The sequence below is a fragment of the Carassius carassius genome, chromosome 25 (assembly GCF_963082965.1).
Source record: "Carassius carassius chromosome 25, fCarCar2.1, whole genome shotgun sequence".
Taxonomy (NCBI): Eukaryota; Metazoa; Chordata; class Actinopteri; order Cypriniformes; family Cyprinidae; genus Carassius; species Carassius carassius.
The window spans coordinates 6,502,619-6,518,518 of NC_081779.1; the positions used below are offsets into that span (position 1 = coordinate 6,502,619).

The following is a 15,900-nucleotide window of genomic DNA, read 5'->3' on the forward strand; positions in this document are numbered from 1 at the left end:
TCTCTTACACTGTTTTCCCCCTAAGCTCCTCCTTCCTCTGTACCTTCGTATAATGCAACAAAACGCTACGAACTATTATAGGAATCATAGAAAACCTAAAGGTGGATACCTCTTCTTTTATTGATTTTAAATGCACAAAAATCCAAAAACTTAATACTGGTTGTAACATGTGCATTTTTTTTTAGAAACATCAGTGCTAAAACGAGTAGGCTTTCAGTTTTATATGGCTGTCAAACATTACAGTTGTAGCGTTTACATTTCCGATATGATTTCGCATATAATTACGCCGATATCACACTCTGTGCTGCATTCTCCATTGTTTGCCTGGATCTGTGTGGGAAAGCCCAGCGCTGGTTGAGGGGCACAACGTGACCTAACAAACAAGGAACCTCCGGGAACACCGTCAGTCCTGAACTATGCGCACATGGGGCTCATCTGAGGGTTCCCGCGAAAAGCGACACTTTACAAACGATACTTAAAATGCGCTTTTGCAAGTGTCGCTCGATTAAAGCACATTAATATTGCATCAGTACCGTGTTGATGAAGTAAGTTAACAATATTAGTCTCTCGGATGCTGCTTTACACGTTTTATTCATGTGCACCATCGGCCGTCAGGACACTCCCTGAGCGCGTTTGCTTCGCTTGGGAGGCGGAGACGGGACCCCCGTTGACGTCAGTGGGCCTGTCGGTTTCCTGCAATAGAAAGTGAGAGAAGATAGAGCGAGAGAGAGGAAAAAAACAGACATCTCACCGTTGAAACCCTTGACAACAGTTCGGGCTTCACCTGTAAGTACCGAAAGTTAAGAAATTCACGCGACTTAATAAGCGTACGGACGCATGGTCCAGTGCGTAAACGCATCTCCAGGAGCTGGCTGTTGTTTTGGAACACAATGTTTCCAAAAATATTTTATGGGTTGTTTACACTTGTGAGCATGTTTGGGTGAGTTTTACGCGGATTTTGCTTGGTGTCGGTCGGTCTGTACCGAGCCGTGCCGTGTTTTGTATCTCGCCGAGAGCGCACGTCTCCAGAATCCTAATACGCGAGGTGTAAATGTTTATCAAGCCCGCAACGCTGCTGGAGAGAGTCTCCGGAGCACCGACCGCAACGGCAGGTGAGCTCCAAAACACCTTCCCTTGGCCATGGGATGCAAATGAACACGTTTCGGAAGCGCTTTGCACGTCTTCGGCTGGTTTAAAGAGCATTTTGTTGTCGAATTAGGGAAGTGTTCTTGTTCATGTCCTGTTGCAGAGGGGTTTTCCCCGGCTCCGCCCTCTTCATGTGTTTCTTAAAGGCATTAATGCGCCATTCATCCTTTGCGCACCTGGATTTAGCACCGAAATGTGGCTTGTTAACGTAGTGGCATTTATTTAAAAAGGCGGTGGATTTGTGTTAGGCTTGGACACATGGTGACTCATCGCATGCGGGTCTTATAGGCTGTACATGTCAGTTTGTCACTGGCTCGGTCTGCCAACAGGAGCAACCCCTGTTTAGTGCCGTCTTTTATTGCCATTGCATCCATGCCAAGTAGGCTTCGTGTGTGTCTCATGTGCAGCAGTTTCTGTTGGGTCTGTTAAACCGTTTTCAGGGTGTTTCCTAATATCCTGATTGACAGATTATTTTTACATTTTGCATTTATGCATTTGGCAGATGCATAGCGAAATATGTAGTTTATTAGTGCGTTTCTAGGGAATCAAACCCCTGACCTTGGCGTTGCTAGACCAGTTGTATCAATTCTGAAATAACACAGTATTGAAATTCTGCAGTAATATTGTAACATTGCAATTCTGAATAATATATACAAATTCTGCAGTGACATTGCTACATTCCATGTCTTAAACAATGTAGTAATCAACTTCTGAAGTAACATTCCAATTCTGAAGTAACACAATATTCAAATTCTGCAGTAACATTCCATGTCTTAAATGATGCAGGAATCAAATTCTGCAGCAACACTGCAACATTCCAATTCTGAAATGACATATTCGAATTCTGCAGTAAATTGTAACATTTCAATTCTGCCGTATCATTGTAACAATTCAATTTTTAAACACAATGCTCAAATTAAATAGTAATACTGTAACATTCCAATTCTGAAATGACATATTCAAATTCTGCACTAACATTGTTACATTCCAATTCTGAAATAACACAATATTCTTCAATATAGTCGTGCAGGGGTTTCCTAGGCCAGCAATTTCTCAATCCTGGTCTCGCTATCCAAACGCACCTAATTATAAAAGGCTCCATGTTCTGATATGGATGTGTCAGATAATCCAAAATGTGCTGTGGTGGGGACTTTCTGGACCAGGAGTGCGAAACACTATTCTAGAAGCGTGTGTGAAACCTGGTGCATGCGCTGTGTGTGTAAGTCTGTGTATGCTAGAATCTTCAGGGAGGTGATGTCATTGCCGTAGAGCTGCACATGGAGGGAAATCATACACACTCGTAGTAAGCGTTATGTAATGTGGTAAGACGGAACATTCGCGTGGAATCTGGCACATGCCGTGTTGGGGATTCATGCGGCAATGCATGGATGAGGAATGTCAGATGTTTGCTTCATGCTGCAATGGAGCTAAGGAACAAATAGAAACCTCCTAAACATTGAAACAAAGAGCATCTTGTGCAGAACATGGGGTTAATTTGCATCTATTCCTGCAGAGCTGAGAAATGCATTTTGCCTTTTTGAGAGCTGCAGTTTTAAAATATTTTGAAGCCTGGTGATATTCATCATAAACAACCTGTCAACATTATTGCGAGAGGATATGTACCAACCAGGCTGATTAATTGGCTATTTATCTGCACTTATACAGTCTATAAATGTATGTATTCTTTTCAATCTTTTTAAAGTTTAACAGTTAGGGGAATCCGTTTTCTATTGAAATTTATACAATTTATTTTTTAGATACTATATATCGTTGTAGCTACTATTTAACAAATTAATGCATTTTTTATAGTTATTTAAAATATTGTGTGGGACCTTTTTATTGTGCTGTATGGCTAAATGTGTGGCTGTATATGTATCATATTTAAAATATGTCTAATGAAATTATTCTGAAATTTTGCTTGTGATGGAGACCCGAATAGATCTTTTAAAATTCCCCTTAGGGCAGAGATGACAGTGTAATTTGTCTGTGTTTGATGTCAGATAAACACAGGTGTGTGTAGAAGTGCAGTTAGTCAATTCATCGACGGCAACCGACCATTAAGATCAGGAATCTGATTACTGTTAACACTTCTGTATCTGTGTCAGTCCACCTAAGACATCAGTTCTTACTGACAACACTAGTGATTTTTGTCACAGTAGCTGGAGCAAGAGAAAGAGGAAGCCACGCTTGTGTTGTTTCCAGCAGCAAGAGTATGTTTGTGGCCTATTTTGCTTGTGCTTCAGTTTATTTGTTTCTCATCTGTCCCAGATGTGCAGAGGGTGTCTTTCCTGTGTGGAATAGGAGATTGTCTTTCCTCCCTGTGACTGGCCGCATTCCATCCAGCATCTTTCTGTACGATGTGTCACTGAGCCAGTGGAAAAACCCTGAAAATGCCACGTACAAAGCAAAACAACCCTAAAAACCTGAAAGGTAAGCGCTATCTTCCGTTGGACCAGAATTCTGTTTGCTTCAGGGTGTTTATGCTTTATCCTTTCACAGATGTCAGGAGGTCTCGGTGTGGTTCAAATGTCTGTGAAGTTTCTGAAAATGCTTGTAGAAAGGAAATATTTGGCTAGTTAAAAGAAAAGTGTAGGTTTTCCAGTCAAACTAGTACATTTGTTTACGTGGCTTGGGCTATTTTTGTTCTGTGTGAAATTACTCATGTTTATTTACCACAAATTAGTTAGTCATTAAGAGATTTGTGGGAGTGGAAACTTTACAGTTCAGTTCGATGTGTCTTTTAAAAAGTGTTTCTAATCATCCTATTTTGATGACTTTCTGTCAAGTCAGTTGACTAGACAGTTTTCTTTTTCTGTTTTGATGTATTTCCTGTTGAAACAGGAATAGTTTCTGGCAGGTGGTGTTTGAGGGAGGGAAGTTATTTTTGTGGATCAATGTTTATTGATATTTTTATTGAGATATATCTGCTTACTGTAACTTATAGTCCATGTTTAAGAGTACACTAGCATGTAGACGGCATCTGTTTAATTACGGCTAGCAATATTTTATGTTAGAATTTTGAATAGATTTAAGCTAGTATCTGTATTTTAATGCACTCATTTTTATAGAAATAATTTATAAAATAATATAAAATAATTTTTATAGTATTTTTTTATAGAATTAAAAATATACTCACTGTAGCAGAGTGTGTAGCAACCCAGTTTTTGGAGTGTTTGGATAGTTATTGCTTTGAGCTTGGCCAAACAAAATGAATAATTTAGTTTGATACTTTGATTACAGAACAGCATCCCTCAGAGACGGCTATGACTTTTCACAATATTAGTATTCATAAGTGAAGAGACACACACACACACACACACACACACACACACACAAAACCATTTTTCAGTCTTATTTTTGCTTTTATAATAAAGACCACAGATATGACCATGATTATTTTTTCTTGATTAAAAGCAAGTTTATGATTGTAGAAGTTTATGAAGGTGTCATAACATATTAACAATAAAGCTCTAGATTATATTAGTAACACTTTGGTCTTGTAAAAATGATTGATCTTTTAAACATCCTAAGTGACAAGTATTTTAAATGGTGCACTTGTTCATACACACAATGACAAGCATCAGGGTAACACACATTAAACTAATGCAATAAAAACTAAATAACAGAAAATGTAACACAAAACACCCTCATGCAATTACTGATAACAAAAAAACAAAACAAAAAACAAAAAATGTTTATAAAAAAAAAAACAATCATCTTCTGGGAATGTATAAGTTTATTGTCTTTCATCAGAAATTATTCAGTAATTCATAGTTTGTACTTGTAAAAAAACATTCATTTGATACTATTTTATATAAAATTGCAAATAGTGCGTGCTATATGGTAAGTGGAATAATATAAACAATTTACCCACAGAAATTGCTATAGCGAAGTAAAAAAATAATTACAAAGGAACCCATTGAATTAATAAGAAAGTGTGAAGTAGAAAACCTGAAATAGCATTTCTTGTAAAATGGGCTCAGATAATCTTTGTTTTATTTGAAAAAATTAATTACTGTGCAGGTAACTAATTAACAAGTTTTTACTTTTTTTTGTGAAAATTACAAACTTTTTTTTTACAGTGTGTTAATAACAAGACACCAAGATCTTTTGGAGACAATCAAATACTTTATTATTACCTTATTAATAAGTTTAGTTACGTATTTCTCAAAGCAGTGGTTGCTTTAAATGTTTCTGTGTGACAAGGAATTGCACCAAGCATGTCGGTACACGCTCAAATTGCGCTTCCATGCATGACGTTCTTTGGAATCGCAAACATTTCCTTTTTAACAAGAAAGTCCCCACCTCAAAATCCAGCCACAATTCATGCCATTTCATGTTCAAAAGCTCCTTGTCGTTTATGATACTGAAACTCAATATATTGCTTAGAATCTAATTTGAATTGCAATAAAAGTTACATTAAAAAATATAGTTTATTTATGGACTTATTCTTGCATAGTGTGTCATGGGGCTGCGTGAATGAAAATGGCTATACAGCAATGTTTTGAAACAACAAAGAGAAAGAAAAATACCAGAACAAGGAACTAGAGGATTCCCTCCTTTGTGTTGGGCGGCTGTGTTATTGGTGTCATGGATACAGAGGTGACCTCTGTCTATCAGCAGAACACACTCATTCTAAAGCATGTCAATATCGAGTCAGACGGTCAACGCATAAAAGCATAAAGCTTTCATTGTTCTTTGAGGCTGCCGTGTTTCCAGGCTGTGTTTACTGTTAGGTAGCTTGTTGAAATCATTGCTAGGTGCAGACTCAGCCAACATGTCAGTTTGTGTTTTGTTTTGTGCATGTGAATCTCGTGACTTCAGAGCAGAGCAGGAATGCTTCAGTGACGCAGTTTGCGGCTGAAACGGCAGGAAGTAAGGAACCTCTTCCCCCCACATTGGACTCGGTGTGTTTACTTTTCTGAAACAGCTGGTCTTCAAGCACACAGGCGCTTGTGCTGCTGCTCGTCATGTCATTGTCCATCTTAATGTCACCAGTTTTTCTATTTACAAAACTATAAACCATTAGGGGTTGTGTTGGGGCCAAATATATATGCTACAAAACAGCTTACAAGCATGTCACATATTTTTATTCTGCTTTTTTAAAACCTTCCTACTAGTTCCTAGCTAAAGGAATAGTTAACCTATTTATTTAATCAGCTCCAAGTTGTTCCAAACCCATATAACTTTCCGCCTGCAGTGGAACAAAACTTCACAAAGGTCTTTTTTAAACAACACCATGTTAGCCAAAGATTTTAGCTTCAGAATAGACTTTTAAGTCAAATTTTTTGACTCCCTATTAGTGAATTATTTCCTCACAAAGGGCTACCCTAGTCCAGAATACTTGAAATATACCTTACTATGCATTTAGACTGCTTTATGCAGGTTTTTTTTTTTTTTTGCATTTAGTATGAAGCTTACCAGGTGTAGTCACTATGAACTGTTGTTGTGTAGTGAAAAGCTATGTGACGATTCTTCAAAAATTCCCTTTTGTGTTTTGTGGGGGAAAAAATTACAATGTGCGGGTTTGGATTAGCATGAGGTTGAATAAATAATCACTGGGTTTTCATTTTTGGGTGAATGTTTGCTTTTAAAAATAGAATTTATAAAGGTAAAAAGCAGCCTTTTTGTGTCAGAATGCTGTTCCTTTTTTATGAGTGAATTGTTAAATATAATGAATGGGTGAGAGCTCTTGAAAAATCCGTACAGTAGTGCGTTTTCCGCCAGTAAACGTACCGTGAAAGGAGCACAAGGTGTTGAAAGGCTGGAAAAAGCATTTCTGGTGGAAAGTCTAAAATTTATGAAATTCCATAGTCACTTTATTGTTAATTTAGCTATTAAGGGTTTTTTCTGTGTGCATGACTTTACTTACATATACTGTTTAAAATTGTGGGGTCATAAATACTGTAAAAACAGAAATATCGTGAAATATTATTGCAATTTAAAATAAGTGTATAAGTATTTTAAAATTTAATTTATTCATGTGTTGCAAAAAGCTGAATTTTCAGCATCATTACTCCAGTTTTAAGTGTCACATGATCCTTAATTTTTCCTTTTATTAATAATGCTGAAAACACATTTATTTTTATTTTTTTCAGAATTCTTTGAGTAAAAAGTGTTATAAATAACAGCATTTATGTCAAATTCAAAATAATATTATATAATATTATTGCTTAGTATTATAAATTTACTTTCTTTACTGTTTACCATGCTTGTTTATATATATATGTGTATATATATATATTTATTTATTTATTTATTTATTTATTTTTTACATTTCATGGAAGTCCAGTTTGTATGTGTGCAAATCTTTTTGTTAGGATTGCCTAGGAAAACAAAACTGTAGTTACCAAAACAATGTAAATTAGTCACGTCCTGGTTCCTTTTAACATGTTATGCTTCTCTGCAGAATACATTAGTTGTTTATTTGCATGCCTAAAGACCGTAAGGTACGCTCTTTAGAAATGAGGGAGTAAGTTGAATGTTGGCCCACGTTGCTTTTAACCATCCCCATAAAATTTGTTGGCACAGTAACCTTAGGTGGGATTATTGCAGCATGCCAATGCAGGATGTCTCTCTCCTGTGGTCCTTCCTTTACTTCCCATTTCTAAAGCGCCCATTAAAACACGTGCTCTGTCTGAGACATTGAATCAACCTGCTCTTGGTCTAACACACTTCACCCACGCACAGGTGGTGCGGCTCGCAGACTGTTGCAGCTTGTGTTGGTGGTAGATGACCACAGAGCGGTAAAATGGAAAACCCCTTTTTTAGTGCAGCACATGCTCAGCAATCGCTCAGTCGCTGCTGTCGTAATCTGGAACGTCCCTTTGAGGCAGCAGGGGTAAATGCTTCACCCAGAATGCCCACTGCGTGACCTGGCGAACTTGTTAATAATCAACTTCCTGGTTTGTTCGCTGACCTCTGCAGAGTCCAGGCGTGCATGTGGTGTGACTGTGTAACCCGGACCAGCGCTGATAATCTCAGGTGTCACGTGCATTGGGCTTCTCACGGCCATGATCGATGGGTCCATAGATTCAGAATTGTCACTTTAAATTGTTTTTGTGGCAGATGCCACTGTTTCTGTCTCAATTCAGTCTGACTTCTCCGTTAGCGCAGGATGAGAGTAACCTCCTTTAGGAATAACGCGGAGGAGTGAGACATGCATAGTAGTGCTGTCGAGTGTTTCTCATGGTTTATGAGGTGGGGAGGTTGATTCGATGTCTTACTGCATGGCTGTGCCAAGTCTGACGTCAAAAACAAACTCTCTGTAGGAGTCTATATATCTATAGACGTGCAGTATACGATTTGAGGTTTGACATTTCAGGTGGGCTCAAGCTAAAAAAAAAAAAAAAGCTTTTTTTCCTCTTGGATGCACATATACAGGCTGCTTTTGTTGATACATTTAAAAACATACTTTACATGTGAAATGATTAACAGCAATCTGCTACACTCATGTAATGGTTTGCTGTCAGGTTCATTGCAATTGTCTAGTTGGCAAAATTCAATTTTGGAAGTAATTTAGTATTAATTACTGTATAGTAATTTATTATTAATTATTTGTTCTAGGATCAAATTTGCAAGTAGCATTCCCATTCTGTTTAAAAGAATAAAATAGTTTGCACAAAAAGCTGTTGCCATTTTGGTATTTAAGATGCAATGTGATGATATTGGTCTGATTTGATGAAATTTTCTTCTTTGAGAAAATTGTTCAGCCACATGGCTTGTTGAGGCATTACTTTTTTAACACACATACGAATTTATGTGGTAAAAGGGATTTCATGGTAGTTTCTGCATGTCTTTTACCCAAATTAAAAATGAAGTGAAGTTACCGGATAAGTTATGTTAATTTTGGAAATTTTAATACACATTTAATGCAAAACTTTCAAACAAAAATTTCAGCAGCCATTACTCCAGTCTTGAGTGTCCTTCAGATTCAGTGCAAGTGTTCACTTAAAAAAAGTCTTACTACCCCAAGATTTGCAGTTTCAGACTTGGGAGGAAATTTTTAGTTAACAGTAAGTTACAATATGTTTTTATAGTACAATGAATGTTTTGTTAAAAACAAAACAAAAAAAAACATACATTCTCATATCGTGACCTGTTGAATGAGCCTCAGTATGATGAATATTTATCGTATAATTCACATTAGTTGTACATTTCGGTTTAGATGAGGAGATAAATTGACTGCGAGGCAGTCTGAATGGCGAGTGTTGTTTTTCTCATGCGTTACCCAGGGCTCATATTTGTTTCAGTGATGTAGTGGTCTGACACTTCTGTCTTCCCCTAAGCATCAGAGGTCAAGAGTTTAGGCTTGTGGTTAAGAAGGGGTCTTGAAACTAGGGATTTAATTCTACTCTGTCTAATCCCAGCGACAGACACTATGAATATCCAGGAGTTGTTTCTGTCTAAAGTTAAATGGTTCTTGCATCTCTGTTCTTTTTATAGCATTTCAAACATAAAGCTGCAGTGGCAGCTGATGGACAATTTGCATAGTTAGGCTGTGCTTTCACAGTAATATTAAAATCAGTCAGATATTTCATGAGAGTACGGGTTGTGTTTGAAGGCCTGATCTCAATAAAAGAAAGTGAATATTTGTGAACAAGACGGGATATTGAAATCAAAGCAGTGCATTCCTATAGATGTGTTCAAATTCATGACTGAAAACATTTTGTAACATGATATTGATGTACCATTAACATGGTAATGCAATGCTTGATTTTAAAATGGGTTTTAAAGGATGAATTTTGAAATTTTAAGTTTTCAGTTATTATATAACTTCTGATGATTTCTAAAATGTGATAGAGAAAAAGGCAACGAAGAAGTCTTTTTTTTTTTAAACAAAGGTCAAAACTCCAGTTATAATTTAGATTTTTGAGGGTCCACTCTTGTCATAAATTATTCTATTACTTTTCCTACATAATTTTTAACAAAAAACATTGGTAAAATATATATTTGGGAGTCTTCGAACTTTCCAACGATATATAGTTTGTCAAGATTAGATTTGATTGTAATATAGTGAAGTAAACGTAGGCGTCCCGTATTCGGGACGGGGTGACAGTTAAGTGATTAATTTGCAAAGAACAATTGTATGTACATTGTAAGTAAACACAATAGTTGTGAGTATTATGCATTAAAATTTTAATTTGAATGATTTGTATTACTATACTACATTAATTTAAGGGTGAAATATGAAGGACAAAACTATTACATGAAAGATTCATATCAATTGACCTAGTTTTGTGAAGGTGTTAATTAAATTAAGTTCAGACCCTGATGATGTAGATGAACTCTGGTAACCATTTGAGATCATCTCAATAGAGACTCTGTGATGCAGTTTTGTTGTGGTTTCAGATGGCTTGATTTTTACCTGTCCTGTCATGCTCATGAGGGCAAACCAGTATTTCCGCACTTCACTGTACAGTTTGAGTAAGTGAAACCCATGCTGTTTTCTCTCTCTCTTTCTCGCGCTCTGTGTTCCCTGCGGCTGGGATCACCCTCCGTTTTAGCAACAGTAACTAAAACAGATGCGCAGCAACAGGTTTGGCCATGTCTGTTTAACTCCCTGCAAACCTTACAGAGAAATTAAAGAGTGTGTGAGAGAACAAAAACTGAATGTGAGAGACTGTTTTTCATATTGATGTATGGAACAATCGTGCACGTGTATGGTATCAAAATAGTTTTTCTCTGGTCAGCAAAGATTTTTAAAACCACTTTAGAACATGTACATATGAGGGGAAAATACATATTTCTGCTTTTGATTTCTTCAAGGAATATGCATTTTCCTCCCATCCATGGAAACACTGACTCTTTCCAGTAATTAAGCAATAAATTTAACAGCTCAGCTGTTACACAATTATATTTTTACTGCCCGAAAAGCAACTGGGAAATGTTTCTTTGTTTGCCCATCATGGGCTTTTCCTGGCATCGGTGGAGAGATGCAGGCCATCACTTTAGGCTCATTGGTCAGAAACTTTGCTGGAGTTATACTCGTCTATTGTAGTGTAAATTTTGTTTTCCCCCAATTTAATCAATGAGATGTTGCACCCTTGCTTATAATTTTTTAATGATAAGAATCACAAATCGCACAGTAAAAGTACATATTTCACAGGTGATGGTGAAAATCATATATTGACATAGTATTTTTAATATACTTTGGGTCTTATTCATGAATAATGAGCAGGATTTTGTGCAAATAGTTTGTATTAGTGCATTATGTGAATTGTTACATAAAAACAAATATTAAATGTTTTTTATATCTTTTATATCCAAGGCTGTATTTGTTTGGTCAAAAATACAGTAAAAACTGAAAAAAGTATTACTTGTAAAAACTATTATTACAATTTAAAATAACTGTTTTATTATCTGAATTTATTATGAAATGTGATGCAATGCTGAATTTCATTACTCCAGTCTTCAGCGTCACATGATCCTTCAGAAATTATTCTAATATGCTGATTTGTTGTTCAAGAAACATTTCTTAGTATTATCAATGTTGAAAACAGTTGTGCTATTTAATATTGTTCTAAAAACTGGGATCAATTTTGCCAGGATTCTTTGATGAATAGAAAGAAGAACCGCAATTATTTGAAATGAAAATCTTTGTAACATTTTAAAAACATTGTAACTGTTCATAAAAAGGGTGGATAATTCTTTTAAAATTTACTCATAAAATCATTGTGCATTTTAATGAGACTGTGATTTGTACTGCACTAATTCTGATTCTCACATACTATTTAAGGGCAAAGTGTGTTAATCGGGATGGTGTGTGATGTTTGTTTGGTCATGTGAAAAGTATTTTAAATCCATCACAACATAAATAACTGACTGACAAACTGATTCAAATCTGTTACAAAAGCAGGGTGTCATGTTTCAGTTTGTGATCGCTTTTGTCTAACAAGCGAAATCTGTTGCCAAGGTCATGTCTGCATTTATTTAACACCCTTCTTTGAATTGTTCCTGTTATACAAGAAACCCTTACAAAAATTTGCAATGGTAACAGAAGTTTTTGCTAAAATGTAGTGAAGTGACATTCAGCCAAGTATGGTGACCCATACTCAGAATTTGTGCTCTGCGTTTAACCCATCCAAAGTGCACACACACAGAGCAGTGAACACACACACACACTGTGAGCACACACCCGGAGCAGTGGGCAGCCATTTATGCTGCGGCGCCCGGGGAGCAGTTGGGGGTTCGATGCCTTGCTCAAGGGCACCTAAGTCATGGTATTGAAGGTGGAGAGAGAACTGTACATGCACTCTCCCCACCCACAATTCCTGCCGGCCCGGGACTCAAACTCACAACCTTTCGATTGGGAGTCCAACTCTCTAACCATTAGGCCACGACTACCCCATACAACATGTACAACAAAAAAAGGCTGCAGTAACTTGATATCAGCCTCCATTGTCTTCGCTTTTGCCTTTTAGTAGCAACAGTAACTGTAGTTATCAGTGTTTTGTTGTAAACTATGGTTACCATGGTAGAATTGACCCTAACTCTTAACTGCTTCTCCTCTTCTGTGAGGCTTTTAGATGTCCTGCAAACCCTCAAATTGCTTCCTCTCATAGGGTTCACAATACAGCCGGAGTAAGATTGCTGCTCAGTGCTTCCCTCTTGCTGCACACAATGTCTTTTTTGGCTATTGCTCATTCTTGCAATTTTTTTTTTTTTGTGCTTTCCACCTCCTCACCGTGCCTGAACACCATTCAGACTTTCATTCTGAATGTCTGTCAAGCTCTGACTGTGTGTCGGACTAAAGTGACTAATGCAGGACCGACGCCACCCACCTGCTATAAGCTGAAAAGGTTGTGAGAGTGTGTGTGTTCTCACACTTTAGGTCTGCGTGTTGCCTTATTTTCCCCTCAGAGCTGATTGCCAGATGTATTTCTGTGTGAGAGCTGCATATCGGTTTAATTTTTAGAAGAGATTGTGTATTTACATGCACATTTACAGGGGATCGCCCACATACGCCTGTATATAGGAGTTCAGGCCTTCAGGTATTATGGTCAAAACAGCTCTGTTTGGCGTGACAGATGAAGATAGCGTCGAAAAAGTGTGTTTTTGTGTCTCTCTCTCTCTCTCTCTCTCTCTGTTTTCACTCAATCCATGCATCACATGCTCATTGCCGCCGTGTCTGTCAGCACGCTGTAATGCTCTTTTTGTGTCTCTGTTTAAACGCATTGCAGTTCAAACACTACATCACACTAGTGGATAGAATATTCCAGTGTGTTTTGTTTCTTGCGGTTACAACAACCGCTGCTTGTGAATGAAAAAATGCCAAACTTGTTAAATTTTACAATGTAGCTTTCAAGTTTGTAGAATGACATGGATTAATTAAATCCCACAAGTAAATCCCAGAAATGTATCCAAGATCCAGTGAACATTCTTGCTGGTCTTAACTGTGTAACCCTGCAGCGTTTGTTCTTTCTAAGCTGAACAGCATCTTTGGGTGCATTTGATTCTTGAGGGCTTCTTTTAAGGCATAAAACTGCATTTGTGACCCATTCAGCTTCCATAAATTGGTTTTATTTCTGAGTGAAACAGTGTTAAACAAGAAAAAACGAGGGCAGAATTGATGTAGATCATGTTGCAGTGGTTGCCAGTACTTTAGCACAAAATATGGTAAAAACATTTAAATGTCCTGCAAATAGTCAGAACACCATGATGGTAACAGACATGACACAAAAATTATGAAAAACACATTAATTAAACAATATAAGATGTAACAAATGTACACTTGTACACAAATGTACACAACAAGAATCATAATAATTTAAAGTACCATTGAATATAATGTTATTGTAAGATTGCTGGTTTACAGTTTTTCACTGTAAATAATATGACCTTTTGTTTTACTTCCAAAGTCTGTACATTTTAAGAGTATTTTACAAAAAAAAAAAAAATTAAATGTCATGTTTTTCACAGTATATATAGTACACTTGCCTTTTAATTAATTAACAGGTTTTTACACTAGCACTTTTACCGCAGTTTAGAGTTAAAATTTAATATTTTACTGTCAACTTTTTGAACTTAAGTTTTAAACTTATTTTATATATTTTGCCAAGACAACATTTCCGTTTGAGTTTCTATTTATTATTTATGTATTACATATTTATAATAATGTTTAATAATGTTTATTTTCCCTTTACATAGTTATTATAGTTTATAAATTAGAATTCACGCTCTAGAGTATCTCAATGGTAACGTGTATTTTTTAAATCTATTGTTTAAGCTTTTATTGTCTAAACCTTTATTACATTAATGTAAAATGGCATTAAATAACTGGGTTGACTGTTTTAGAAAAGCTGCATTACCTATACAGTAGACTAAAACAATGAGTAAACATGAATCAGTACTTTGCTTTTAATACGCATCCTAATTATCTTTCAATTTTGCCAAAATGGAAAGTCATTTTTCAAGTTGATAATATTACAAAGACAAACTTTTTGAGTATCGTGCATTGATGGATTGTGTACTATAAATCCAGGAGTATGCAAATAGTGACAATTTTGAATTCATCTTGACTTTAAGCAAAGATGTCATCCTATTTTTTTTTTTTGAAAGCAGAATTGCTCTAAAAATATCAAAACCCTAACTGCAGACCATCGGAAACCCTTAGAAGGATGTTGTTGCGTGGGGTTTGCCTGTGTGTGTGTGTGTGTGTGTGTGTGTGTGTGTGTGTGTGTGTGTGTGTGTGCGTGTACGAGACGACACTGGCGTAGTGAAGCTCGATCTAGCTGTTGCTAGGGCAACAGGAGCAGCATGAGTCTGTGTGTGCAGGTGCCGTTCCTGCGTCTGAATGCGGTAGGAAGCAGGGAGAGAAAGAGAGATTTTTATTTATTTTTTATTATTAAGGAAGGAGGATTGACTGGGTGAACAAGTGAACGATGGATTATCTGTGAGAGAGACCCTAACAGGAATTGGAGGATGGCGATAGAGGAGAAGAAAGTATTGAGAGAGAGAAAGAAGGGTAGTTTGATAGAGAGGCAGCCCTGAACGGGAGCCCAAGGACCCAGCGGGAGTCCGGTAACTTGAGTGACTTTCATACAGAGAGGAAAAGAAAGGAAAAAAGATGTAATGCAGAGAAAATTATGTAAAAAATTGAATAAATTCAGCCATAGCAACTAATAAATGGATGCAATCAAGCTCCGAAAGTGATTTAAAAAAGCCCAATGGAAGACTTTTATGCTATATTTTGATAGCAAACACTGTACAGTAGTGTTTTTGAGAGATTTTTATATAGTGGGTGAACTATTCCTTTAAAGATTTGTGTGTACTTGGATCTCTAAGCCAGAAAAATTAGCTGCCTGTGCTGTGTTCTCTCTTGTGTGTTTTCAGAGGCGCACAAAAGCAGATTTCTCCAGAACAATGCCAGATTCACCCTGTCCGTTCTGGAAATTCCTCCACTTCTGATGGGGAATCCAACCGCTCTCCTCTTCCATTCACACATATCCAATCCCTCGTGTCTTTTCTGAGGTCACCATCATAACAGACAGTACAGAGACTCATGCAGTTGGCTGAAGATTATTTTGGAGGGTTTTAGCACAGCTGATATACGAGTTTAAGGGTAGCAAATGAGAAAAAAATTATTTAAAAAAAAATTATTTAAAAATAAATAATTTGGGATCAGCAAGATTTAAAAAACAATCACCACCTCAGGTGTGCATTATTTTTCTAATAATTCAATTGCCCGTCGTCAATTATTCCTTACATATATGTGTGTGTGTGTGTGTGTATATATATTTATATGCTAACATA

General features: G+C 36.7%; 1 protein-coding gene across 3 annotated transcripts in view; it reads left to right on the top strand.

The window, feature by feature from the left end:
* Positions 1-637: 637 nt before the first annotated feature.
* LOC132104007 (zinc finger protein 40-like) overlaps positions 638-15,900 on the top strand; it is a 59,484-nt gene continuing 44,221 nt past the window's right edge. The window contains exons 1-2 of one of the 3 annotated variants that reach the window (XM_059509150.1): positions 638-786; positions 3,415-3,576. In XM_059509150.1, the coding sequence (XP_059365133.1) occupies positions 3,537-3,576 (40 nt within the window). In that variant the 5' untranslated portion in view covers positions 638-786; positions 3,415-3,536. Of the gene's footprint in view, positions 787-867; positions 1,113-3,414; positions 3,577-15,900 lie in introns of those variants that run through there. The other 2 variants (XM_059509148.1, XM_059509149.1) reach the window with 2 other exon arrangements.